The following is a 25,188-nucleotide window of genomic DNA, read 5'->3' on the forward strand; positions in this document are numbered from 1 at the left end:
TGTCCTTTTTAACAGTACTGTTGGCTTTAACTTACTATATTTTGTAAATGTTTGCATTTATAAGCCAAAAGTAAAATCATTTCATAGGGTTTTCTCTATGTGTAAACTATCACAAAATGTACATTTTCGTATTACGTTTATGCTGGCTTTTAAAAAATTAAGTAGGACATAATCATCTTTTTCTATTGACCAAAAGGGCTTGATTAACACAGGCATTATCTATAATATGAAGAATCCACAGAATTTTTAGCCATAAACTTTCTGTGCCTGATGGTAGCCTTTTTAGTGGCAAGTCTTTAACAATCTTTCAAATTTCTTCTATAGTTATTTGTATGTTCAGAGTTTCTGCTCCTTGGTAGAAATCTGTAGTTGACATTTTCTAGAAAATCATCACGGCAAAAGCAAAACTTGCTTATTATGACAAGCCCCAAACCACCAAGGTTTATAAAGAAAAAGCCAAATCTTCCCTCTCCATATCCACAAGCTTCTCTCTCCACACCCAAGTGACCAACGTTAAGTTTGGTTTGTCTTCTTCCTCCCTTACATTCATACTACATATATTTATATATGAGTTGCCAAATACACACACATATATATGAATCAAACACACACACACACACACACACATCTGAATTGCCAAATGCACACACACACTTGAAATGGACTGAATTGTACAGAACTGTATACTCTCCCCGCTGATAATTCATATGTTGAAGCCTTAACCCCCAATGTGACTGGATTTGGAGATAGGGTCTGGCCTTAAAGAGGTAATTAAGGTTAAATGAGGTCATAAGGGAGGGGTTCTCATCCAGTATGACTAGTGGCCTTATAAGAAGAGAAGAAACACCAGGATGCACACTTACACAGGACAGACCGGTAAGAGGCTGTCTGCAAGGTAGGGAGACAGGGCTCAGGAGAAACCAAATCTGCTAATACCTTGATCTTGGAACTTCTGGCCTCCAAAACTGGGAGAAAATTAATTTCTGTTGTTCAGGCCACACAGCCTGTGGCATTGTGTTAGCAAACTAACACAATCCTCACATAAGGGACTGCTTTCTTTTCTATAAATTGGGTTCATGCCAACAACAACAAAAAAGGATTCATGCCATAGATTTTACACGTAACTTTTTTAAGACTTCAAAGTAGACCATGGCCATCTCTTAAGTCAACATATCTAGGTCTCCTTCATTTCTTTTTCATGGCTACATAATGCACCAGTATGGCTCAACCATTCCTCAAACGATGGGTGCACAGTCCAGTCTGCAAGTATATAATACTACTCACACACACAAAGATATAACCGATTGATATCACTTCCGTAAAGAATTAAAAATTGAGGGGCGCCTGGGTGGCGCAGTCGGTTAAGCGTCCGACTTCAGCCAGGTCACGATCTCGCGGTCCGGGAGTTCGAGCCCCGCGTCAGGCTCTGGGCTGATGGCTCGGAGCCTGGAGCCTGTTTCCCATTCTGTGTCTCCCTGTCTCTCTGCCCCTCCCCTGTTCATGCTCTGTCTCTCTCTGTCCCCAAAATAAATAAACGTTGAAAAAAAAAAAAAAAAAAGAATTAAAAATTGAAATACAGGGGATGCATTTTTTGGATTTTACTATACATATACTATAATAGAGCTTCGTAATATTTTACAAAGTACTCCAAAAAGCAATGAAGGAGACTACTTTTCCACTTTCTTGTCAGAAGTGTTTTACACAGACCTTTTAATGTCAGCCCTACAGATGAAAGTTCTACCTTGGTGGTGTGATTTCCGTCCCCCCACTAGGGAGATTAAGCAACACATTTTTTTATGTTTATTATCAAATTGCACCTTTTCTTCCATGAATTGCCTATTCATATTTTTTGCCTATTTTTCTATTATTATGTTTTCTTTTTCTCTGGAAAAAAGTCCTTATACTAACACCTTGTCTGCCAAACCTATTGCAAGGACTTTCCCCCAACCCACTACTGTCTTTTGACTTTGTTTATGTTATTGTTTACCACACAGAACTTAACATTTGTATGCAGTCAAATTCGTCCATCCTTTCCTTTATGCATTCTGAGCGTCCTCAGACTATTCACATCTCCTAAATTTTCTTCCAACGTTTTTATTGGTTTTGGTTTTTTTCATAAAGGGCTTTAATTCATCTGGAATTTACATCTGTGCGGAGCATGAAGCAGGAATCTAACTTTGTTTTACTGCACAGATAGCCAATTTTGCTAGCACCATTATTAAATGAACTATAGTTCCCACAATATAAATGAATCTATAGTCCCACAAAACTGAAACGTGACTTTGATCAAACAGCAAGTTCTCATTTATTCTTGGCTCTACTTCTGGACTCTTTTTTATTCCACTGATTTCCTCGTACCAAGAACACAGTTTTAAATTTAAAATTCTCCCACTAATGTTTTTTAAATCATTATTGGCAATCCTCCAAACTATTTTTTTTTAATGTTTATTTCTTTTTGAGAGAGAGAGAGAGAAAGAGTGTGCACAAGCAGGGGCGATACAGAGAGAGGGAGACAGAGGATCCGAAGCAGGCTCCATGCTGACAGGAGAGTACCTTGATGTGGGGCTCAAACTCACAAACCATGAGACGGTGACCTGAGCCAAAGTCAAATGTTTACCCGACTGAGCCACCCAGGCGCCCCCAAATCTATTTATTTTTTAATTTTTTTTAATGTTTATTTATTTTTGAGAAAGAGAAAGAGAAAGAGAGAGAGCATGAGCAGGGGAAGGGCAGAGAGAGAAGGGGAGACACAGAATCTGAAGCAGGTTCCAGGCTTTGAGCTGTTAGCACAGAGCCCAACGTGGGGCTCGAACTCAAACCATGAGATCTTGACCTGAGCTGAAGTCGGCCGCTTAATCGACTGCGCCACCCAGGCACCCCCAAATCTATTTTTGATGTAAGCTTTAGAATTTGTTGAGTTTGAAAACATATAATGGGTATTTGACTGGAAATGTATTAAATTTATACATTATTTGGAATGAACTGACAATTTTATGAGGCAATCTTCTAATCCAAGATAGCCTCCCTTTTATTCAGGTCTTATATCCTCGAAAATTTTATGGTTCTCTTCACATATGTCCTCTCCTTTCTTATTAAGCTTAACTTTAAAAATATTATAGATTTTGTTAGCATTATAAATTTCTTTATATTTAATTTACAAGTGATTATTACTAGTACAGAGAGAAATTATCAATTTTATATCTTCATATTAGTATCTATACAACTATTAAGTTTCATATTAATTATTAAAGTTTTAGTAGTCTTTTGGTTTCCTAGTTATGAGATTATATCATTTATATGTAAAGATAATTTCTTCTAATATACACACTTATTTTATTTTCTCTTCTTTGCATTAGCTACAACCCCTAAAACAATACCAAAGAATATTAATGATAACGTGCATTCCTGACTTACAACTGATTTTAATGGAAATAAAGTTTTTAATCCTTTAATAGAATGCTTGTTGTTAGCTTTTTGGAAGCAATTAGTTTTAAAACCAATCATTACTTTAAAAAAATTCAATACAATAAACCATACCATAATTATGCAAAGTGATCTACTACATAGCTATATAATTTACTTTGTAATTTCCCTATTCTTCAAGATTTCATTACTTTCCAGTATTTCAGTATTATAAGCCTTATAATGTATATTATAAGCCTGTATAACCTTATACACAAATATATGGTAATATATACACACAGTTTCATATATTTAAAATTATTTCTGCTTCTATTAAGAGGATCATGTAGTTCTTATCCTTTTATTTACTTAAATATTTTTTTAACATTTATTCATTTTTGAGAGACAGAGAGAGACACAGCATGAGTGGGGAAGGGGCAGAAAGAGAGGGAGACACAGAATCCGAAGCAGGCTTCAGGCTCTGAGCTGTTAGCACAGAGGCCAACGCGGGGATCAAACTCACGAACTGCGAGATCATGACCTGAGCCGAAGTCGGTCGCTTAACCGACTGAGCCACCCAGGCGCCCCTTTTTTCTTTTATTAATGTGATGTATCACACTGATTGATTTGAGGATATTGAACCATCCCTATAGCCCTGAAATAAATCCCACTTGATCATGGTGAATAATTCTTTTAAGGTATTGTTGGATTTGATCTGCTAGTATCTTGTTGAGAATTTTTGCATCCATGTTGGTCAGGGAAATTGGTCTGTAATTCTCCTTTTTAGTGGGGTCTTTGGTTTTGAAGGTAATGCTGGCCTCACAAAATGAGTCTGGAAGTTTTCCTTCCATTTCTATTTTTTGGAACAGCTTCAAAAGAATAGGTATTAACTCTTCTTAAATTTTTTTTTTAACGTTTTTATTTATTTTTGAGACAGGGAGAGACAGAGCATGAACAGGGGAGGGTCAGAGAGAGGGAGACAAAGAATCTGAAACAGGCTCCAGGCTCTGAGCTGTCAGCACAGAGCCCAACGCGGGGCTCGAACTCACGGACCAAGAGATCATGACCTGAGCTGAAGTCGGCTGCCCAACCGACTGAGCCACCCAGGCACCCCAGATATTAACTCTTCTTTAAATGTTTGGCAGAATCCCCCCTGGGAAGCCATCTGGCCCTGGATTCTTGTTTGTACTGATTCAATTTCTTTACTGGTTATGGGTCTGTTCAAATTTTCTATTTCTTCCTGTTTCAGTTTTGGTAATTTATATATTTCTAGGAATTTATCCATTTCTTCTGGACTGCCTGATTTGTTGGCACATAATTACTCATAATATTCTCTTATTATGGTTTGTGTTTCTGTGGTGTTGACTGTGATCTGTCCTCTTTCATTCATGACTTTATTTATTTGGGTCCTTTTTCTTTTTGATAAATGGAACAGAACAGAGAACCCCAGAAATAGACCCACAAAAGTATAGCCAACTAATCTTTGACAAAGCAGGAAAGAATATCCAATGGAAAAAAGACAGTCTCTTCAGCAAATGGTGCTGGGAAAACTGGACAGCAACATGCAGAAGAATGTACCTGGACCACTTTCTTACAGCATACACAAAAATCAACTCAAAATGGATGAAAAGACCTAAATACAAGATAGGAAACCATTGAAATCCTAGAGAAGAAAACAAGCAACAACTCTCTGAAATCAGCTGAGCAACTTCTTACTAGACACATCACCAGAGGCAAGGAAAACAAAAGCAAAAATGAACTACTGGGACCTCATCAAAATAAAAAGCTTCTGCACAGCAAAGAAAACAATCAGCAAAACTAAAAGGCAACCGATGGAATGGAAGAAGATATTTGCAAATGACATATCAGATAAAGGGTTAGTATCTAAAATCTATAAGGAACTTATCAAACTCAACACCCAAAAAACGAATAATCCAGTGAAAAAAGGGGCAGAAGACATGAATGGATACTTCTCCAAAGAAGACATCCAGATGGCTAACAGACACATGAAAAGATGCTCAACATCACTCATCATCAGGGAAATACAAACCAAAACCATGATGAGGTACCACCTCACATCTGTCAGAATGGCTAAAATTAATAACTCGGGAAACAAAGATGTTGGCAAGGATGCATAGAAAGGGGAACCCTCTTGCACTGTTGGTGGGAATGCAAACTGGTGTTGCCACCCTGGAAAACAGTATGGAGGTTCCTCAAAAAGTTAAAAATAGAACTACCCTAAGATCCAGCAATTGCACTGCTGGGTATTTAACCAAAGGATACAAAAATACAGATTTGAAGGGATACCTACACGCTGATGTTTATAGGAGCATTATCAGCAACAGTCAAACTATGGAGAGAGCCCAGATTTCCACCCATTGATAAATAAAGAAGATGTGGTGTGTGTGTGTATGTACGTGTATGTGTATATATATACATACACATGTACATGTATACATATATGCATATGTATACATGTATATATATATACATACACACACAATGGAATATGTGCACACACATACACATACACAATGGAATATTACTCAGAATATTCAAAAAGAATGAAATCTTGCCATCTGCAACAATGTGGATGGAGCTAGAGTGTATTATGCTAAGTGAAATAAGTCAGTCAAAGAAAGATAAATATCATATGATTTCACTCATATGTGGAATTTAAGAAACAAAACAGATGAACATATGGTAGGGGGTGGGAAGAGAGGGAAAACAAACCATAAGAGACTAGTAAAAATAGAGAACAATCTGAGGGCTGATGGATGGAGTTGGATGGGGGATGGGCTAGATGGGTGATACGTACTAAGGAGGACACTTGTGATGAGCACTGGGTGTCATATGTAAGGGATGAATCAGTGAATTCTACTCCTGAAACTAATATTGCACTGTATGCTCACTAGAATTTAAATAAAATTAATTTCTTAAAAATTAAGAAATAAAAACAAAAAGGCTATCTTCATAGAAGCATGGAACTGAGAATGAGAGCATGAGTACTGGCAAACTACTCTAAAGTGTTTCACATTATACCTATAATACTTTGTTCTGTTTTGAATACCATACTTTGAATAAGACTATAGAAGAAATGGAATACATTCACAGAAGAGCAATGAAAATAGGAACTTAAAACGATGTGATTCAAAAAACCTAAGGATGTTTATATTGGTGGTAAGATACAGGGGAAATAACAGCTACTGTAAAGAACTTAGAAGTCCATCATGTGTAACAGGAGTTAGACATGTTATATGTAATTCCACACAGTAGAAATGGCATCCATGAAGCAGACATTACGGAGCAATGTATTTTGAACAAATTTTTCAAACGACTACCTTAAAGATTTAATCTGCAAAATGGAGGCTTTGCCAGTAGTATTTACCATAGACAGAGAAGATATGATTTTTAAAAAACAAACAAAAACTCCATAAAACTCAAGAGTTGCCCAGAGACAGAACAGAATGCATCAAGAGGAAGTGACCTCGCTCTCACTACCAGTGCTCAGAGTGGCTATGCGATCCATGGATGGGAGTGTGAGAGAGGAGACTCAAGCATCAGAGACCTCTGGTTCTTGCCAATCCTTCGATACTTAGTTTACAACTTTGTTTATTGCTATGTATTATCTCCCTAAGTGAAGGAACAAAAGAACTACCTTGGATTTCTGCAGTTTATACAAGTCTTAAGACTTTTCTTCTTCTCTGCTACTGTTAAAACTAGAACCAATTCCTTCCTTGCTTTACACAGAAACTATTTTACATTAATAAACTAAAGGACTGCCAGGAAGGCATTCAAACACCAGCATTTTTTTTTATTTTGTCCACATCAAGATTGTCTGATTTGACTATTAAGCCAGACAACTGAAAACAGCATAAAGAAGTCAAATAACTAAAAAGCAACAGTATTAATACACCAGAAGAACATGTTATTTTTCACAGTATTACAACTAATATTAATTATTCAGAGCAATACAGAAAATGGCTATCTCAATCGTGAATATATAAAGATCTACCCAACTGGTTGAGATGGAATGTACTTTATTTCTTAAATCTAGTTTGTTTCTACCAGATGAATGGGATCTTCCCAATGAAATATGTAAAGCAGTACTTGGTTCATCTCTGCTTCGCCCATAATTAAAGCAAGAGTCCCAATATGTGACGCTACAAGTCTAGTGAGAGAAGCATAGCCCAGAATTTAAGTAACTATTACAAGTACAGAATCTGGGGTACCCTTGGTGACCCTACTTTCCATATGGGGAGGAAAATGATCGTAAAGCAGAGCAGGAAACAAGAAGGTAATGACTTTACTCCTATGGCATAATTTACTCACCTCCAATCCTCTATAATTCAACTTGGGGGCATGTTTATCTACCTTAAAATACTATTTACTTTAAAAATAATATTGACTTTTTCCCAAACATAAAAATATGAGAGCACTACCTTGGGGACACATACCTAGAAGGTGTTTCTGGAGCACTTCCAGTACTAGTCTGATCTTTGCAAAAACTTCAGAAGGTGATGGATGTTCCAAGTCAGTCATCACAGATTCAAAACGAATACTAATGATGTTAGGCTGGCTTTCTACCACGGCATAAAGGGATGGGCAAGATGCCAGAGGCCTAAGGATATACTTCAGCAGCATCTGACCTGAAAGATTTTATGAACATTCATCAGAAACCACTGGAAGAAACTTTTAAAAAGCAAGCATGCCACACCACCCAAAAAAAAAAAAAAAAAAAATCTTTGAACCTAACAATAAAAATACATATAATGTGACATCACACACCACTCATTATGCATGGCAGGTTTTACCACTGAAGTTTCCCAGACTGTCTACAGGTCTTTATTTAAATTATTCAAAACAGTCCAGTAAAATAAATAGCAGTAGCCAGTTTAAAACAAGGAAAAAAGGAAAGACAAGAAAGGATCCAACCCCTTAATAAAAAGGGTTATATTTATGAGAATTCCATTTGATAAATCATGAGCCCAAACCCTACAACTATCATCAATATTATCTAGAGAACAGACTTCTCTAGACTTCTTTGCTATTCCTTAAACACTGAACCTTCTAAGATTTCATGTAAACGAAACAAAGTAGTATGTTTTACCAAATGATTTAAGCTTCATTTGTAGCTCCCCAAGAATAGAAAATGCCAAGAGCACCGAACTGATTGGTGGCCCGGGGGTCTTCTCTTCTTTCTGAGATTGTTCAATGCATAAATGAAGTTCTGTTTGTAGGCAAGATTCCAAGTTGCTGGTATCTAAGAGAAAGGGGAAAAACATCAGCTATCTCAGCAATACAATACAATCCCACTTCTGTTCCTCAGAGCTCATTCACTACTGAGATTCCTCAATATGTGGTTTTATTATAATACACTTCTAATGTAACCAAATTTTATTTTATTTTTTTAATGTTTATTTTTGAGAGAGAGAGAGACAGAGCATGAGCAGGGGAGGGGCAGAGAGAGAGGGGACACAGAATCCAAAGCAGACTCCAGGCTCCATGCTGTCAGCAAAGAGCCTGATGTGGGGCTGCAACTCATGAACCGTGAGATCATAACCTGAGCTGACTTTGGACGCTTAACCAACTGAGCCACCCAGGCGCCCCTGTGACCAAATTTTAATTATGACATACATGTCCTTGGCATCATTTTAAAACAGAAAATGACTGTTTTGGGGATATTCAAAGAATCAAACTAAGTGCAAAAGCAACATGATGTGCCTAATAAATGCTTATTAAATATGAATGGAGTGAAGGTAAGAAATGAAAAGTGAGGTCCTGGTCTCAAGATATCTTCTTTAATGTTCTTTCTTACCAAGTATAGAGAACAGCCTAACAAGTTTAACAAGAAGGTTGTATTATAACAAAGTATTAACACGCCTGCTATCTTCCCTTAATTTTACATTCTGCTCGGAAATAGAATCCAAAATTTTCTAGATTACTTCCTTCAAAATATGAAATATTTTGTTTGTATAAAATACATATGTGTATGTTTGTGTGTATGTCTATGTACACACATACATATACAGTGAATTTGGAGGCCCCCACGTGGATATGGGCCAGGGGATGGGAGAGACTGTGACCTTTCCCCTGAAACAAACTAAAATTTTCAAGATTCAATACTAGAAAAACATACTAGGGGTAATGGCATGTCGCTTACATCTACTCTCCGAGGTTTTACTTTGTGTAAACAAAACTTCCAAGAAGGCTCACACCTACAAGTGAGCAGAGAGACTGAGAGCCAAACAACATAAATCAAAGCCAGGGCCAAGTCATCCTATTTCTTCATCTTATAAAGCATCCCCTATCGCATGATTTTGCCACTATTTTTTCCCCAAGGACTGAAAAAAATTAAGCCAGACCCCTGTCCCAGTGACCCCGTCTTCTTTCCTCACCAAGAGAGAAAATGGTAGAACAGCCTTTCAAAGCTTTCCAGTCAAGGTAAACTGTTGGGAGTAGGGCTGCTGGGAATGGGTGTACCTCCAATGCAGTGGAAACTCGGTGTGGTTTTAAACCGCTGGGACCTCCTCTACCACACCATCATCACGTGAATCCCACCCACCCAATCATCCTCCTCTTCCGTGCTCCTTCCTCATGATGGGGACAGAGAGAAGGATGTAAGGGAAGTAAAATGAGGACACTTCAAGAATCCAGAGGAGTGAGTCCTGACCAGCATTCTGCTTGATATGAGAATTCAGGGCAGACTCGGAATAATGATAAATGAAACCTCCTCATCCACCAAAATAAAATATTTAGAATATATTCAGAGGCCAAACTGGTTCAGGCAGATTAAGCAAAGCAGTCCACCTGAGGTCAGCAGCACCTTTTGATGGCGGGAACTTCCATACAATCAGCTTCTGCCACTCTTCTCCAAGGTGATAGAGTATGTTCTGTTTCTGTATTGTGAGCTCCATGCTGAGAGATTTCAACATTTTTAAATCAAAGCATTTTCTGGATTTTAGTAACTTCAAGCATTTCTGTGCCTGGCAGCGAAATGGAATCATCGTTAGACATTCCATCTGGACTCAGGGCAATTAGAATCTATTTGTATAATGATAAGGAACACACAGAACACAAAATTTACTGAAAACAAGAAGAGTACTAATTGTTTATACTGTGGAGAAAGAGTTTAATACCTCTTCCAGACACCGAGCAGCAGTAACATACTTCTTCTCTGTTAATGCGCAGTTATATTCTTCAATAGCAGAAGAAAACTGGAAAGATAAGCATGGTTATTAGGTATTTCATTTTATACATCCTATTATTTCAAGTCTGTCTGCTTTTGTTTTTAAAATCTGAAAAAAAAAAAAACCCTTAGAACCAGGGGATACACATTTAAAAATGAGACCAACTGGGGGCGCCTGGGTGGCGCAGTCGGTTAAGCGTCCGACTTCAGCCAGGTCACCATCTCGCAGTCCGTGAGTTTGAGCCCCGCGTCAGGCTCTGGGCTGATGGCTCGGAGCCTGGAGCCTGTTTCCGATTCTGTGTCTCCCTCTCTCTCTGCCCCTCCCCTGTTCATGCTCTGTCTCTCTCTGTCCCAAAAATAAATTTAAAAAAAACGTTGGGAAAAAAAAAAATTAAAAAAAAAAAAAATGAGACCAACTGAAAACAAATAATTTTCTCGCCCCTGAAACACTGAAGTTTGAGTTCAGTTTAACTGACCTCTTGCAGCTGTTTAAGCAAATTCAGAACTACTGAGTCTCTTTCCAACTGTTGCTTCAAATCTGTAAATTCAGCAGTTGACACATGAAGATCCCGGCGGACCTAATCCACATCAAAGAAAAGTACTTTCAGGCTATACGGTATCTAAGAAACAAGACGTTTGTAGCTAATTCATAAGCTTTCGTAGGCGAACATAATTCACGTTGACATTTAAATGCTGGTTAAGAGTGGAATAAAAAAAACACAGAATGTATGAGGAAGAGATCTTAAGCATCCACTTAGTCCAAACCATTACCTTCTGCAGCAGTACCTTATTCCCGGCAACATAATACGCTCAGGTCACCATCTATCCTTAAGTTAAGCAGTATTTTTCATCAGAGAGCTCATCTACCTGGATGACTAGAGCGGTATCCCCGTTGCCAAGTGACAACTCATTCCACAGCTGATAGCTCTATTAGAAGGACTTTAGGTTAAATCAGAATCCACCTCCCATCCTGTCCTGCCTTTTCAGGGACTTTGCACTATTAATTATTTCCTCTCTTCTGTACCTTTACCTCTTCCTAATTCATTCTTCGTTTATAAAATATACACTGAATACCCACTAGAGCAAGGCTCCTTCCTTCAGGTTTAAACATGCTGAAATTTCCCCCCACTTTGAGAAAAAATTTCCTCTACCTCAGCAACCACGTATATTTCTCAGTAGCTACCTTATTTGTCTCCTCCCTCTCATAAAACCAAGCTTCTTTCAAAAGTGAGCCATACTCACAATCTAGTTTCTCACCTATCGTTCATTCTGTAACTCGCTGAGATCTGGTTTCCATCAAAACTACTGCAAAATAGTGTCCAAAACACCAATCAACTCCTTGTGGCTAAATCCAAAGCATACGTCATCAGTGTTTAACTATCAGTACAGTTAACTTCTTTCTCTTAATTCCCTGAAATTATTCTCCACTGACTTTCCTCCTAGTTCTCTGGCCATTCATTTTCTTTGGGTCACTTCATTTGCCCTCTGACTACTTCACACATATTGATATTCCTTTCTCCCTGGCCCTCTTCCTACTCTGAACCAGTGGTTCTCAAAAAATAATTTTTTTTTATTTTTATTTTTTTTGCCCCACTCCCATTCGAGGACATTTGACAATATCTGGAGACATTTTGGGTTGTAACAAATGAAGGAATTCTACTGGCATCTAGTGAGTAGAGGCAGGAGATACTGCTAAATACCCCACAATGCACAGGATAGCCCACCACAACAAACAACTATCCAGCTCCAAATATCAACTGGGCTGAGGTTGAGAAACCGTGCTCTATACACTCTCTCTGGGCAATCTCATCCATTCCCATGGCTTCAATTTCTAAGGACTACTATCTCAAGTCCATATCATTTTCCTAACCTTCAAACATGTATATGGACGGGTGACATGCAAATCCATTTTCCCATTCTCTCACAGTAGGAGCACGTGGCTAGAGACTATACGTTCTAGCTTCTCTCAGTGGAGTGTGACCATGTGTCTAAGATCTCACTACTGAAATCGAAGCAGAAGTGATGTGCACCATTTCCAAGTCTGAGTCAGGAAAACACATGTGCCTCCTCCGTGCCCTCTCTTTGCTCTTAACCTCTGAACAAAATGCTCAACCGGCCCACTGCTCTGAGTAATACACTATCCATCTGCCATCCAAGGAGTCTCATGTCTTCTAACAGCATCCATGAAATCGTGGCAGGCTAACTAGCTAACTTGTGTGTAGATTAAAATCTGAGACCCCCTCAAAGTTCTTGACTGTATAGGATCAGCCTGCTAGCCTAAACTACTGCAATTAAAGAGCCATCTGAGCAATTGCATTTCAAGGTCTGTCTCTCTCTTTTCAAAGTCTAGCCTTTGTTTTAATACACTCCAACTGTGCAGCTCCGCTGGGATATCCCAAAGGCTCCCCACAAAAACCCACTCCTTCTCTAGACCCTCTACTGCAGTGAATGGCACATCAATGACCTGGTTCTTCACTATCCTTGACCCCTCCATCTTTCACTCCCCACCTAATGTCCCAAAGATCCTACCTGTTAAACGTCACTAGGATTCATCCTCATCCTCTCCTCTATTCTCACTGCCACTGACTTCAGAGCTGGCCACTGTCCTTTCTTCCCTGATTAGTTTAACTGCCTCCTTATGCTTTAACTGCCTTCTCATTTCTCAGTCTCGTTTTCCTCAAGTCCTTTCTTCAAATTGCCAGCAGAATGGGATTTCTAAAATTCAAATCCAATGTCACTACTCTGCTTAAAAGCCATGGAGGCATGGCTTCCACAGGGCCATCAAGATAATTTCCATACCGCTTAACCTGATATACAAGGTCCCTGCTTACCTTTCTAGTCTCATCTTGTGTCCCTTTCCACCACACTCTCTAGACATGAGTCACGTGGAATTGCCACAGCTCTCCAAAAGCAACATCTCTCATTACATCTATGCTTCTGCAATGCTATCTCCTACGTCCATCTGAAACACTCCTTCCTCTTTGTCTAACTACCAAGCACTTCAGGTTTTGGTCTGATACTATTTCCTACAAGAAGCCAAGCTGAGCTGTATTTTCCCTCTCTGAATGAATTATTTCTACTTAATGTGTATCATACTACTTTAGTCATCTACATTAAGCATGAGATTCGCATTGTGAAATAAAAAATTGTCTTGTCCAGCAGCTACCACAGTATTTCACACCTAGCAGATGGCTCAATAAATATACCAAATGGCTAAATAAATCTCTATTAATATCTACTTGTTCAACCTAATTCCGCTTCTCCAGCCATAAATTTGAATCTTACTAAGGCTAAATGCCCTTAGTTTCTTTCACTGTTCCAATGATACAATGTTTAGGCATGGACCTTCTCATTCAGACCAGGCACCTTTCAAAATATAACAACCAGAAATGAATAAATTTCACCAACCATAATCTGGCCAGCAAAAGGTACAGACAGCCCATGACCCTCTCGTTACAGACACTGTATGTCTAATAGTACAATCTAAGACTGCACCACTGACTCGCTGATCAATCAACTAATTATAAATACACCTTGAAAATATGATTTGAACTGTGACAGAGTTGTAAAGTAACAGATTTATGTTTATTAAAACCTCTAATCATCATGGTCGATGAACTGGCGATCGATTTTCCAGGTAACCAACGGTTTCCCCATTTGTGAATGAAATTTTCTACAGAACTTTTGAAAAACGCTTCTGCTCATTTTCCTTCTTTAGTAATTATCACAGAGAGAAAAGACTTGGGTATCTTTCCTTGAGGACCCTGAAAATGCTTCACCAACTTGATTTGGGGTATCAATGAGCCCTGCCCAAGAATTTGGCAATAGATGTAGAAGGCCTCGAAGAGTACACCTGATTAAACCTCTAGGGTCAGCTTTCCTTCCCTCAAATGACTATGTTTCCTAAAAGTAAAATACAGGGAAAAAATTCTGGTGAAATAACATAGGTGAAAAAATGTTTTTAAAATTATAAAGTGGCTATTTTTGTTTGCAGACTGGCTGACTTCTTTTTGTGATGGCAGCACTCCAGCAAACGTGATAAGCATTTCTAAACCCACCAGACCATCCAGAAGAAACACAGCAAGCACTGGCCCTACAGAGTGATTCAGTACGAGATGGGCAAGGATTCTCCCTGCATCCAGAGAGTGGCTTTATGACAGGAAGCACAGTGCTTGTAATTGGCAAATCAAGCCTGGGTAGCTCAGTCGGATGACCATCAGACTCCTGATTTCAGCTCAGGTCACAATTGTGACCTGAGTGAGGGTCGTTGCACTGTGTGGGTCATGGGACTGAGCCCCATGTTGGGCTCCACGCTGAGTGTGGAGGCTGCTTGGGATTCTCTTTCTTGCTCTCCTTCTGCCCCTCTCCCCCGCCCACGCGTGCGTGCACTCTCCTCTAAAATAAAAAAAAAAATTTTTTAATTAAAAAAAAGAGAGACAGAAACATTTTAAACTAAGAGGAGACAAGAGAAAAGGCCAAATGACCCAGTTCTAAGCTTCATCTGTTTTTATTCTGAAGACAATAAAATTCTGAGATTATTTTTTTAATTTATAAAGTGCTATTCGAATGCAAGACATTATTATTATAGCTTTAAATTTTTACTATGAAAATCATTTAAATTATAGTTTTGGGCAATATTTCTATTTTAAAATTGGCAGTTCGGGGCGCCTGGGTGGCTCAGTCGGTTAAGCATCCGACTTCAGCCCGGGTCACGATCTCGCGGTCCGTGAGTTCGAGCCCCGCGTGAGGCTCTGGGCTGATGGCTCAGAGCCTGGAGCCTGCTTCCGATTCTGTGTCTCCCACTCTCTCTGCCCCTCCCCCGTTCATGCTCTGTCTCTCTCTGTCCCAAAAATAAATAAACGTTAAAAAAAAAACTTAAAAAAAAAAAATTGGCAGTTACCCTAAAATTATTTAATGCCACTTCCATTTACCAATAAGAAAAGTGAGGTCTTGAAAACTTACACACAGAACTGAATTGTCTTAGGAATCAGGAAGCTGAACTACCAGCCTACAAACCTAACCAATATAACAAACCATTCTTACCTCACTCTCTATCCTAGATTTCAGCAAGTCAATGTCCTCAGATAGCTTATCCACTTGGGTAACCAGGTCCTGTGCACTTTGCATGCTAGGCAGGAATTCACTATACTTCTTGCTGATCATGGTGCACACCTCACCCTATAAAATAAGACAGAAGAATTACAGTGAGATGAGTCGAGAACTCTATTAAACATATACAGCTCACCTTCCATAAGGAATCCTCCATGTTGGAGCCTTCTTGCCAGTTACCCACACTTTTCCTCCCAGCCAATGGGTTTCTTTGAAAAACACATTTCTCTTCACAGAGCTAGAACAAATAATCCTAAAATTTGTATGGAAACAGAAAAGACCCCAAATAGCCAAAACGATCTTGAAAAAGAAAACCAAAGCAGGAGGCATCACAATTCCAGACTTCAAGCTATACTACAAAGCTGTAATCATCAAGACAGTATGGTACTGGCACAGGAACAGACACTCCAATCAATGAAACAGAATAGAGAACCCAGAAATGGACCCACAAACGTATGGCCAACTAATCTTTGACAAAGCAAGAAAGAACATCCAGTGGAATAAAGATAGTCTCTTTACCAAGTCGTGCTGGGAAAACCGGACAGTGACAGGCAGAAGAATGAACCTGGACCACTTTCTTACACTATACACAAAAATAAACTCAGAATGGATGAAAGATCTCAACGTAAGATAGGAAGCCGTCAAAATCCTCAAGGAGAAAGCAGGCAAAAACCTCTTTGATCTTGGCTGCAGCAACTTCTTACTCAACACACCTCCGGAGGCAAGGGAAACAAAAGCAAAAATGAACTACTGGGACCTCATCAAAATAAAATGCTTCTGTACAGCAAAGGAAACAATCAGCAAAACTAAAGGCAACCGACAGAATGGGAGAAGATATTTGCAAACAACATATCAGATAAAGGGTTAGTATCCAAAATCTATAAAGAACTTATCAAACTCAACACCCAAAAAACAAATCATCCAGTGAAGAAATGGGCAAAAGACATGAATAGACACTTCTCCAAAGAAGACATCCAGATGGCCAACTGACACATGAAAACATGCTCCACATCACTCATCATCAGGGAAATACAAACCAAAACCACACTGAGATACCACCTTACACCTGTCAGAATGGCTAACATAAACAACTCAGGCTACAACAGATGTTGGCAGCTTGCATTGTTGTTGCAAGCTGGTGCAGCCACTGTGGAAAACAGGATGGAGGTTCCTCAAAAAACTAAAAATAGAACTATCTTATGACCCAGCAATTGCACTACTAGGCATTTATCCAAGGGATACAAGTGTGCTGTTTCGAAGGGACACAGGCACCCCCATGTTTATAGCAGCACTATCCACAATAGCCAAAGTATGGAAAGAGCCCAAATGTCCATCGATGGATGAATGGATAAAGAAGATGTGGTATATACATACAATGGAGTATTACTCGGCAATCAAAAAGAACGAAATCTTGCCATTTGCAACTATGTAGATGAAACTGGAAGGTATTATGCTAAGTGAAATTAGTCAGAGAAAGACAAAAATCATATGACTTCACTCATATGAGGACTTTAAGAGACAAAACAGATGAACATAAGGGAAGGGAAACAAAAATAATATAAAAACAGGGAGGGGAACAAAAGAGAAGAGACTCATAAATATGGAGAACAAACTGAGGGTTACGGAATGGGTTGTGGGAGGGGGGATGGGCTAAATGGGTAAGGGGCACTAAGGAATCTACTCCTGAAATCATTGTTGCACTAGATGCTAACTAATTTGGATGTAAATTTTTAAAAATAAAAAATTAAATTAAAAAAAAAGAAAAAAAAAGAAAAAATCACATTTCTCTCACCCTTAAGGATCCTGTAACATTATTAGATGCAAGAAGACAAAAATCACCCAATTCCGCCAGTGCCCAAAAGCTGTACAAATGCTAAAAAAGAAAAGGGGGAGCCAGTTTTCATATTGAACTAGATTAGCTCAGACTATAGCCAGCAATTTTAATCATACAGCCAACAGAAAAGCAAATAGACAAATTAAATTCACAATCTGTATACTTCAACTTATGAATTTCTATCTTCTTGCTTATAAAACTTTAAGGCCTGATCTTAGAAGTCTAACTTAATTTGAGTTTCATCAATAAACAAATTACTGAATACTTTGCACTGAATGCTTTGGAAGATACCAGGGTAAATTATGCCTGCTTACAAATAACTTATTTTTAAATAGGAAAAATACTATACACTTATGTAACCAGAATACAAAAATGTAATTAAGGAACAAAGTTAATGTCCTCCAGAAACACAAATGAGAAAGAGGTCACTTCTGCTGGAGCAAAATGGGGATATTTTTCATGCAGAAAACTGCATTTGAGATGGAACATAAAAAATGGGTAGAATACTACAAGCAAAGATGGAGAAATGACAACGTAAACAAAATTGGAAACCAAGAAAAATACTGGGTCTGCTTGGAGCACAGAAAGTAATTGTCAGTTGGCTGAGGATTCAAGTTGGTAAAGGAAACCTGGTGAAAGGAGAGTTAGATCCAGAACGGTAGGAGCCTTGAGTGCCGTGCTAAGGTAGCTTAATAGTCTTTCCACCATATAAAAAGTGGTGAAAAACGCTACAGCCCTGTAAAAGAAGAGATGCCAGTAACCTGAATACTTACCGATTTCAGGAAGCTATTTTCATAACATCAAGGGTTGTTAGGAAGACCTACTTCTTGTGCCTTTGTGATAAGGTGCCAAACTTGCTCCCTTAAATTCAGACTTCATGCGGGTGCACATAATTTTAAATGAATCCAACAGAGATGTGGGTGAATACTGGCAAGGTAAGGGCAGCAATACCAAGTGAAAACTGTGGACGGCTACGTGCTTTTTGTGTGTGTATCAATCTCAAGACAGCAGGGTCCACTAACGTGCTCTTTACAAGTTTTGTAACACTCGGGACAGCCTCAAAGCACTTGGGGGTGAAGAACAGAGTTTAATAAACATGTTGACAGATTTGAACAACAAAAATTTCAGAGAGGAGAAAGGTACCATTCTTCCAAAGCTATTTTATTCATCAACAAATCATACAAAAAGGAGTGGGTGGAGGAAATGCCGTAGGGGGTCCTGCCTGCATTTCTCTCTCTCTCACAAGCTCCCTCCCTAGACGCTTCGGGGCTTGCAGTGCCACCTCTCCTGCTGGTCTCCTCAGTCTTCCTCCAAATCCCCCGACCCCACCCCAACCCTCCCCAACCTAACCCCACTCCCCAGCCACCATCTCCTTCTCCCCTTCAAGCCTCCCCCCCCCCCCCCCCTAGTCCCCAGCCCCTGTCCGGGCTCGCCTCCGAGCCCTCTCCTCAATCCAAATACTTCCAGCCTTCCCACTTCGCATTCTTCTCACTCGGCGTCCCCACCTGACTCTGCTCACACCCACTCTGGCTGCCCTCAGCCCCCATTCCTTTCCCGGTCCCTCCACAAACAGAGCCGGGTTCCTTTTCAGTCGGTCCCTGGGTGCCGGGCCTTCCTTCACCTTAATCTCCTCCACCCGCCGGGTCAGGCGGCTGATCCGAGTGCCCAGATCCTCCTTCTCCAGCCTCCCCGAGTGTGCCAGAACCTCCGTCACGAACGAAGCCATCGCCACGACTGGAACCAACGCTGACGGGGTCACTCTCCCTTGGCCAGCGCGGCAGTCCCAGTCCCGCCGCCGGCGGCGTTGGCGCGCGGCCTGCCGGGAAACTGAGTCTCGCGAGGCTCAGACCGCCGCGGGGAAGGCGAGGCCGCACTACAACTCCCAGCAGGCACCGCGACTGTCCTAGCGTGGAACTTCCACGGTGTCCCGTAGCTGGCAAACCAGGGGAGACGCGTTTCCCTCCCTAGCTATTTTCAAACAGTTTGTCTCTTCCCGCCTGTTTTTCGCTAGACGAAATGAAGGGTTTTTACTTAAAAATCAGTCCTAAATGAACCTTTCTCAACTTGAAAACGCTTACCTGTGACACTTAGCGAGCTGGAATACCGGACGAGCCCATCTTGATCTTTTTTCGTTGAATATTCACTTTCAAGGGCTGCAGCGGCCATCAGAGTCTATGTGAGTAGTGCCCTCTGGAGTTGTGCAGACGAAGTGGCGTCACCTCATAACTAAAAGTCTGACTAAATTGCACTATATATGTATGTATATTTTTTATGTATTTATTTTTGACAGAAAGCGTGCGAACAGGGGGAGGGCCAGAGAGAGAGGGAGACAGAATCCGAAGCAGCCTCCAGGCTCTGAACACGGAGCCCGTCGAGGGGCTCGAACCCATGAACATGAGATCATGACCTGAGCGGAAGTTAGAGGCTAAACTGACTGAGCCACCAGGCACCCCTAAATTGCACTCTTTTTATGTTGCATAGTTTCAATGCAATCTATGTACATATATTACATCATATAGATCTTTGTTCATATATTACATATATACTATGTCATGTAGCAAATATGTGTTACATCTATGTAATAATACATTACGTATTTATATTGTTTGTATTATTTATATTACCTAAGTATAAATAACATTAGTACTGGGTGGACTAGAACAAGATACTTAACACTTTTTTTTTTCTTTAAAGTGTATTTATTTTGAGAGAGGGAGGGGCAGAGAGAGAGAGGGAGAGAGAGACTCCCAAGCAGCCTCTGTGCTGTTAGCATGAAGCCCGATGCAGGGCTCAAACTTATGAACCATGAGATCATGACCTGAGCTTAAGTCAGACGCTTAAGGGACAGAGCCACCTAGGCGCCTGTTAACACTTTCTATCACAGGTTAATAAATCAACTTGACGAAAAGTTTTTAAAAAATTGTTTCATTATTTACTGTTACATACTGAAAGATGTTCACAATATACTATGTACACTATGATTGTTTTTTAAAATAAGTAGATACAGATACATATACAGAGGTAAAGAACATACACCATATTAGTGGCAGACTTACGGGATTTATTCTCTTCTCTATGTTTTCCTGTCTTTCTGTAATAAACATGTACTGCTTTAGTTAAAATGTCACGTTTAATTTTTTAAAAAGGTATCTTGTGAGGGTTGACCTCAAGTAGATGCTGATGTTAATTAAGGTCCTTGTCAATTTTAAGTGTCTATATTTTAAGTGTCTGTAGGACAACCCGCTTAACCCAGTGAGGCTAGGGCGGCTTCCTGTGACATGAGCAAAGGACAGGAAACTGGGGTTGAGACAGGAAGTACAAAGGACAGCCTAACATACTGGGAAGGTATCTCTCCCTAGAAAACCAGATCAGCTTCTGTTCAGTAGACCTGTCAGCCTCACTTTGAATTCTAAATGCTGTTACTAGAAAGGTCCAGTGAGAAAGAAGGACTTGCAGATGACCTTCCTGAAAACTTGTATTATATATTTATTGGGCAACTACTGTATGACAGACAATGGACTAGGCTGGGAATCCAGAATCCCAGGAAATATTATCATTGCTATCTTGAAGGTAAATGAGAGATTGATCCAGATTTTGTGGGGCCTAAATCTTATCAGTTGCTGGGAGGGGGAGGGCCCTTTAAGGAAAAGAATATAAAATAAATACAAAATTCGGTACAGGCCTTAGAAGGGGCATGGGCAAGTAACAGGCCCTGAAGCTAAGGTACAGAGGGCAGAGGAAATGTTGGAGGAGGAGCACCCAGGCTCTAATTGAACCGGAAAAGTTTCACAGTAAGGAGGAATCTGAACTGAGAATGGAAGGAGGCGCCACTTTGAGGTTGAGCATCTGAGATCTTCTCCGGTTAACTAATCCATGGGTCATACCCACAAATGCCACTGCAGGGCTGCACCTATATCTGGCAGAGAGACCACTGGATTAGTGGCACAGTGTTCCTCAAGTTTTCTGGGAAGACCCAGAATTAGTTTGAGGACGGAGAAGAAAGAACATAGGGGATGGAGTGGGATTGCTACACACAGTCCGTGCATGTGGGCATGAATGAATATTTGAAAAAGTAAAAAGAAATCAATAACATGAATGGGTTCTGTTTTCCCTCACCCACCTGACCTCCTACCTGGTTCACACTTATCATGGTTTACATGTCTTCCAACTCACAGATGGCCACAAAGGGTCAAGAAAGGGCTCTGAAGAAAAGGCAAGGAAATAAGGAGCAGTATCTGAGAGAATCCGTCCTGAGCTCATACACATGTGACATGCCTGTTTTCAAGAGTCAAAACATCAGACACCAATCTGGATGAACATAGCACAAGCAGGCAGCATTTCCAGGGATCCATAATATTTTGCCATTGTGTTGCTTAGAACATGTGGTTGTTATAAAAGCACCCCATTTGCTTCAAAATAGTGTGAAGGGAGGGATGTGAATGGTGGATGCAGAAAGATTGGCATGTGGGGATCATTTCTGAAGCTGGGTGGTAGGACATGAAATTTCTTTACCCATTTGCCCTACTTTTGTATGTGTTTGAAATTTTCTATAATAAAACACGAATGAAAAAGAGAGCCTTCAAGAGCCTTCACCTCCCTCCACCCCCACACCACTGGTAATCTGATCAGGCTGTATTGAGACATCATTCGGATAATGTCAAGGTGGTGTTTCCTTAGATACTCATCCTCACTTCCTCCCCCCAACACCCCTGCTTCCTGGTGCACCACAGGGCAATCAGGAGGTTAAAATATGAATAGGGAAATACATTGGTCAACATTTGTCTTCGTTATAAGAAATCCCAATTTGGGGGCATCTAGGTGGCTTAGTGAGTTAAGCGTCTGTCTCTTGGTTGGGGCTCATGTCATGATCTCATGGTTCGTGGGTTCGAGTCCCTCGTCGGGCTCTGCACTGACAGCACAGAGCCTGCTTGGGATTCTCTCTCTCTTCCTCTCTGTCTGCCCCTCCCCCGCTCGCTCTGTCTCTCTCAAAATAAATAAATACACTTATAAAAAGTCCCAATTTTCTTCTGTGTGTTGCCATAAAGATAAACCCCCTACCCCACATGTTGTGTCACCAGTGTGCATGCACATTGCGGGAGGAATCACCGTTGTAGCCTGGAGACAGAAACATGAAGTGTCACAGTCTGAGTTCCCTGGCTCAGGAGCTGGACCTGTTGTTTACCAGCTGGGGGACCTTGGCAAGTTACCCACCGTGTATCTCGCAGTGGCGGTGTGAAAATTAAATAAGGATAAAGTATCTAGTCAGAAGTCTGGCATGTAGCCATTCTCAGTAAATGCAAATTATCTCCTTTCCTGTCCAAACCTGCCTCTTTGCAGCAGCAAATAGGAGTATGGAAGCTGGTATGACCACGACTCATTATAGCTGCTGTCCTTCAGCAGTAGGAGAATGGGGAGAGAGCGCTTCCCTCCTGGTATATTCTGGGTCTGGATAGGTTCATTGAATGGGGCATTTTCTATTTTTTTCCGCCTACAAAAATATTAAATGGTAAACTTATCAAATGTATAAAGTACATAGACAAGCACAAATAGGGAAATAAAAACTGGTCACTTGCTGGTCTCACTTAACGAATCAAAAACATTTTTCGTGTCATTTAAGTTTCTTCTACATCACTTTCAAATGGCTACCTAGTACTAACCAAAAGTGTGCAATCATTAATAATATTTCAATGGACATTTTCATAAATCTTTGTATATATTCGCAATAAATTGGGGTAAGTTCCTGAAGGTAAGGTGCTGCGTCAAAGTATGTGTGTATTTAAAAGTATGAAATTCGGGGAGCCCGGGTGGCTCATTCTTTAAGCATCTGACTTCACCTCAGGTCATGATCTCATGGTTCACAATCTCATGGTTCATGAGTTCGGGTGAGCTCCAGCCCTGCTTTGAGTGAGCCTTGCATCTCTGTCTCTCTGTCTCTGTGTGTGTGTGTGTCTCTCTCTCCATCTCTCTTTCTCTCTGTCTCTTTCACTCTGCCCCTTCTCTCACTTGTGCTCTCTCTCGCTCTCAAAAAAAAAAAAAAAGTATGGAATGTGAAGTCATGTTGCCCTCCAGAAAGATCTTATCAGTGTATATTCCCAAAACACCATTCTCATCCTCTCGGAACTGGGGAGTGATTTTAACTTCAGGTTTATGAATTTACTCATCAAATTGATACTGATGGCTTACTCTCTAGCTTTTCTTTGCCTCTCATGGGACCCTCCCCCAGAACCCACGCCCACATCCCATCTTGGACACACCCCTAAACCCAGTGTTGCCAAGCTCCTAGCACCTGCCTCAGCTGCTGCCTAAAAACTGAAACAAGAGCCCTCTCCGAATGTGAAAGACCTTCCACTGGGTCTCCCCCAAAGTGCTGCCTGCTCACCGGTCACCCAGCCGCCTGTCCTCACTTTCTTGCTCCGTGGTGGAACCATGGCCTGGAGTTTCCACGGGAAAGCCCAGCTTGGGGGACTGCTCCTCTCCCTCTTCGGCTGGGTCTGCTCATGTGTCACCACCATCCTGCCCCAGTGGAAGACTCTCAATCTGGAACTGAACGAAATGGAGACCTGGATCATGGGGCTTTGGGAGGTCTGCGTGAATCAGGAGGAAGTTGCCGTGTGCAAGGCCTTTGAGTCCTTCTTGTCTCTGCCCCAGGAGCTTCAGGTATCCCGAATCGTCATGGTAGCCTCCCACGGGCTGGGGCTACTGGGGCTCCTGCTCTCTGGCTGTGGGTCCGAATGCTTCCAGTTTCACAGGATCAGATGGGTATTTAAGAGGCGGCTCTGCCTCCTGGGAGGGACTTTGGAAACATCTGCTTCAGCCACTACCCTCTTTCCAGTCTCCTGGGTAGCCTATGCCACGATCCAAGACTTCTGGGATAACAGCATCCCTGAGATTGTGCCTCGCTGGGAGTTTGGAGATGCCCTCTACCTGGGCTGGGCTGCTGGTATTTTCCTGGCCCTTGGTGGGTTACTCCTCATCTTCTCAGCCTGTCTGGGAAAAGAAGACGTGCCCTCTCTCCAGATGGCTGGCCCTAGAGCCCCACCGTTCTGTGCCCCAGCAAATGAGTCCAATGACTCCTTCTATCTAACACCAAGAGCTAGGAACCTGTTCATCTAGGACTTGCTTCTGCCAAGGAATCTCCGGAATAAAGCAATGTCAGTAGAACCCTTTCCCTTCCTTATTCTTTACCACCTTCTGTATATTTTCCTCATTTGGGGGTGGTAGTCGCTGTCCCAACTTGATAAGGATTTGACTATCATGGTGATATAGTGATCCTAATTTAAGAATGAAAAATCAAGGCATAGTTTTCTAGCAAACATGTTTCTGACTTAGATTTTACTTGTATAATATGCTTTTAAACTCATAACATTAATTATGTACTTGATTCATTACTAAGGAAAATATATTGCAAAATTGGCTCCATCATAGAAAATCTAGTGTGAATAGCCACTGCAGATATAAATAGAAATGCTAGAGAATATGCCTTGGCAAATGAAAATGAATTATTGGCCCAGGATAGCCTCTTAAGATAGGAAGCTTCCTTGTTTGTGTTCATTTTCTGCCTCTGGCACACAATTTGAAGGGGAGCTTCACAATATATCTTCGTGATTTTGTAGATTCCTTTTTTTTTTAAGTTTATTTATTTTGAAGGAAAGAG

At 40.6% G+C, this 25,188-nt stretch overlaps 2 protein-coding genes across 3 annotated transcripts in view; one reads left to right on the forward strand and one right to left on the reverse strand.

Moving 5' to 3' along the window:
* Positions 1–19,338, reverse strand: part of ZW10 (zw10 kinetochore protein) — a 35,487-nt gene extending 16,149 nt beyond the window's left edge. The window contains exons 1-7 of the mRNA XM_047879227.1: positions 19,156–19,338; positions 15,635–15,769; positions 11,068–11,169; positions 10,542–10,619; positions 10,229–10,388; positions 8,513–8,665; positions 7,860–8,051 (exon numbers count right to left, since the gene is read on the reverse strand). Of these exons, the coding sequence (XP_047735183.1) occupies positions 7,860–8,051; positions 8,513–8,665; positions 10,229–10,388; positions 10,542–10,619; positions 11,068–11,169; positions 15,635–15,769; positions 19,156–19,260 (925 nt within the window). The 5' untranslated portion in view covers positions 19,261–19,338. The remainder of the gene's footprint in view (positions 1–7,859; positions 8,052–8,512; positions 8,666–10,228; positions 10,389–10,541; positions 10,620–11,067; positions 11,170–15,634; positions 15,770–19,155) is intronic.
* A 146-nt stretch (positions 19,339–19,484) lies between these two features.
* On the forward strand, positions 19,485–24,726 carry CLDN25 (claudin 25). 2 transcript variants are annotated; one of them, XM_047878706.1, is made up of 2 exons: positions 19,485–19,790; positions 23,725–24,726. In XM_047878706.1, exon 2 carries the CDS (start codon positions 23,961–23,963, stop codon positions 24,645–24,647), a length of 687 nt encoding a protein of 228 aa, XP_047734662.1. In that variant the 5' UTR covers positions 19,485–19,790; positions 23,725–23,960; the 3' UTR covers positions 24,648–24,726. The 2 variants fall into 2 exon arrangements, with proteins under 2 accessions (XP_047734662.1, XP_047734663.1); XM_047878707.1 differs by having other exon boundaries at positions 19,485–19,710.
* The last annotated feature ends 462 nt before the right edge of the window (positions 24,727–25,188 follow it).

This window comes from Prionailurus viverrinus, chromosome D1 (assembly GCF_022837055.1).
Source record: "Prionailurus viverrinus isolate Anna chromosome D1, UM_Priviv_1.0, whole genome shotgun sequence".
In the NCBI taxonomy this organism is placed as follows: domain Eukaryota; kingdom Metazoa; phylum Chordata; class Mammalia; order Carnivora; family Felidae; genus Prionailurus; species Prionailurus viverrinus.

What these genes read in the sequence shown, in the direction of transcription:
- CLDN25 (XM_047878706.1), top strand. Translation starts at nt 23,961, where the DNA reads ATGGCCTGGAGTTTCCACGGGAAAGCCCAGCTTGGGGGACTGCTCCTC.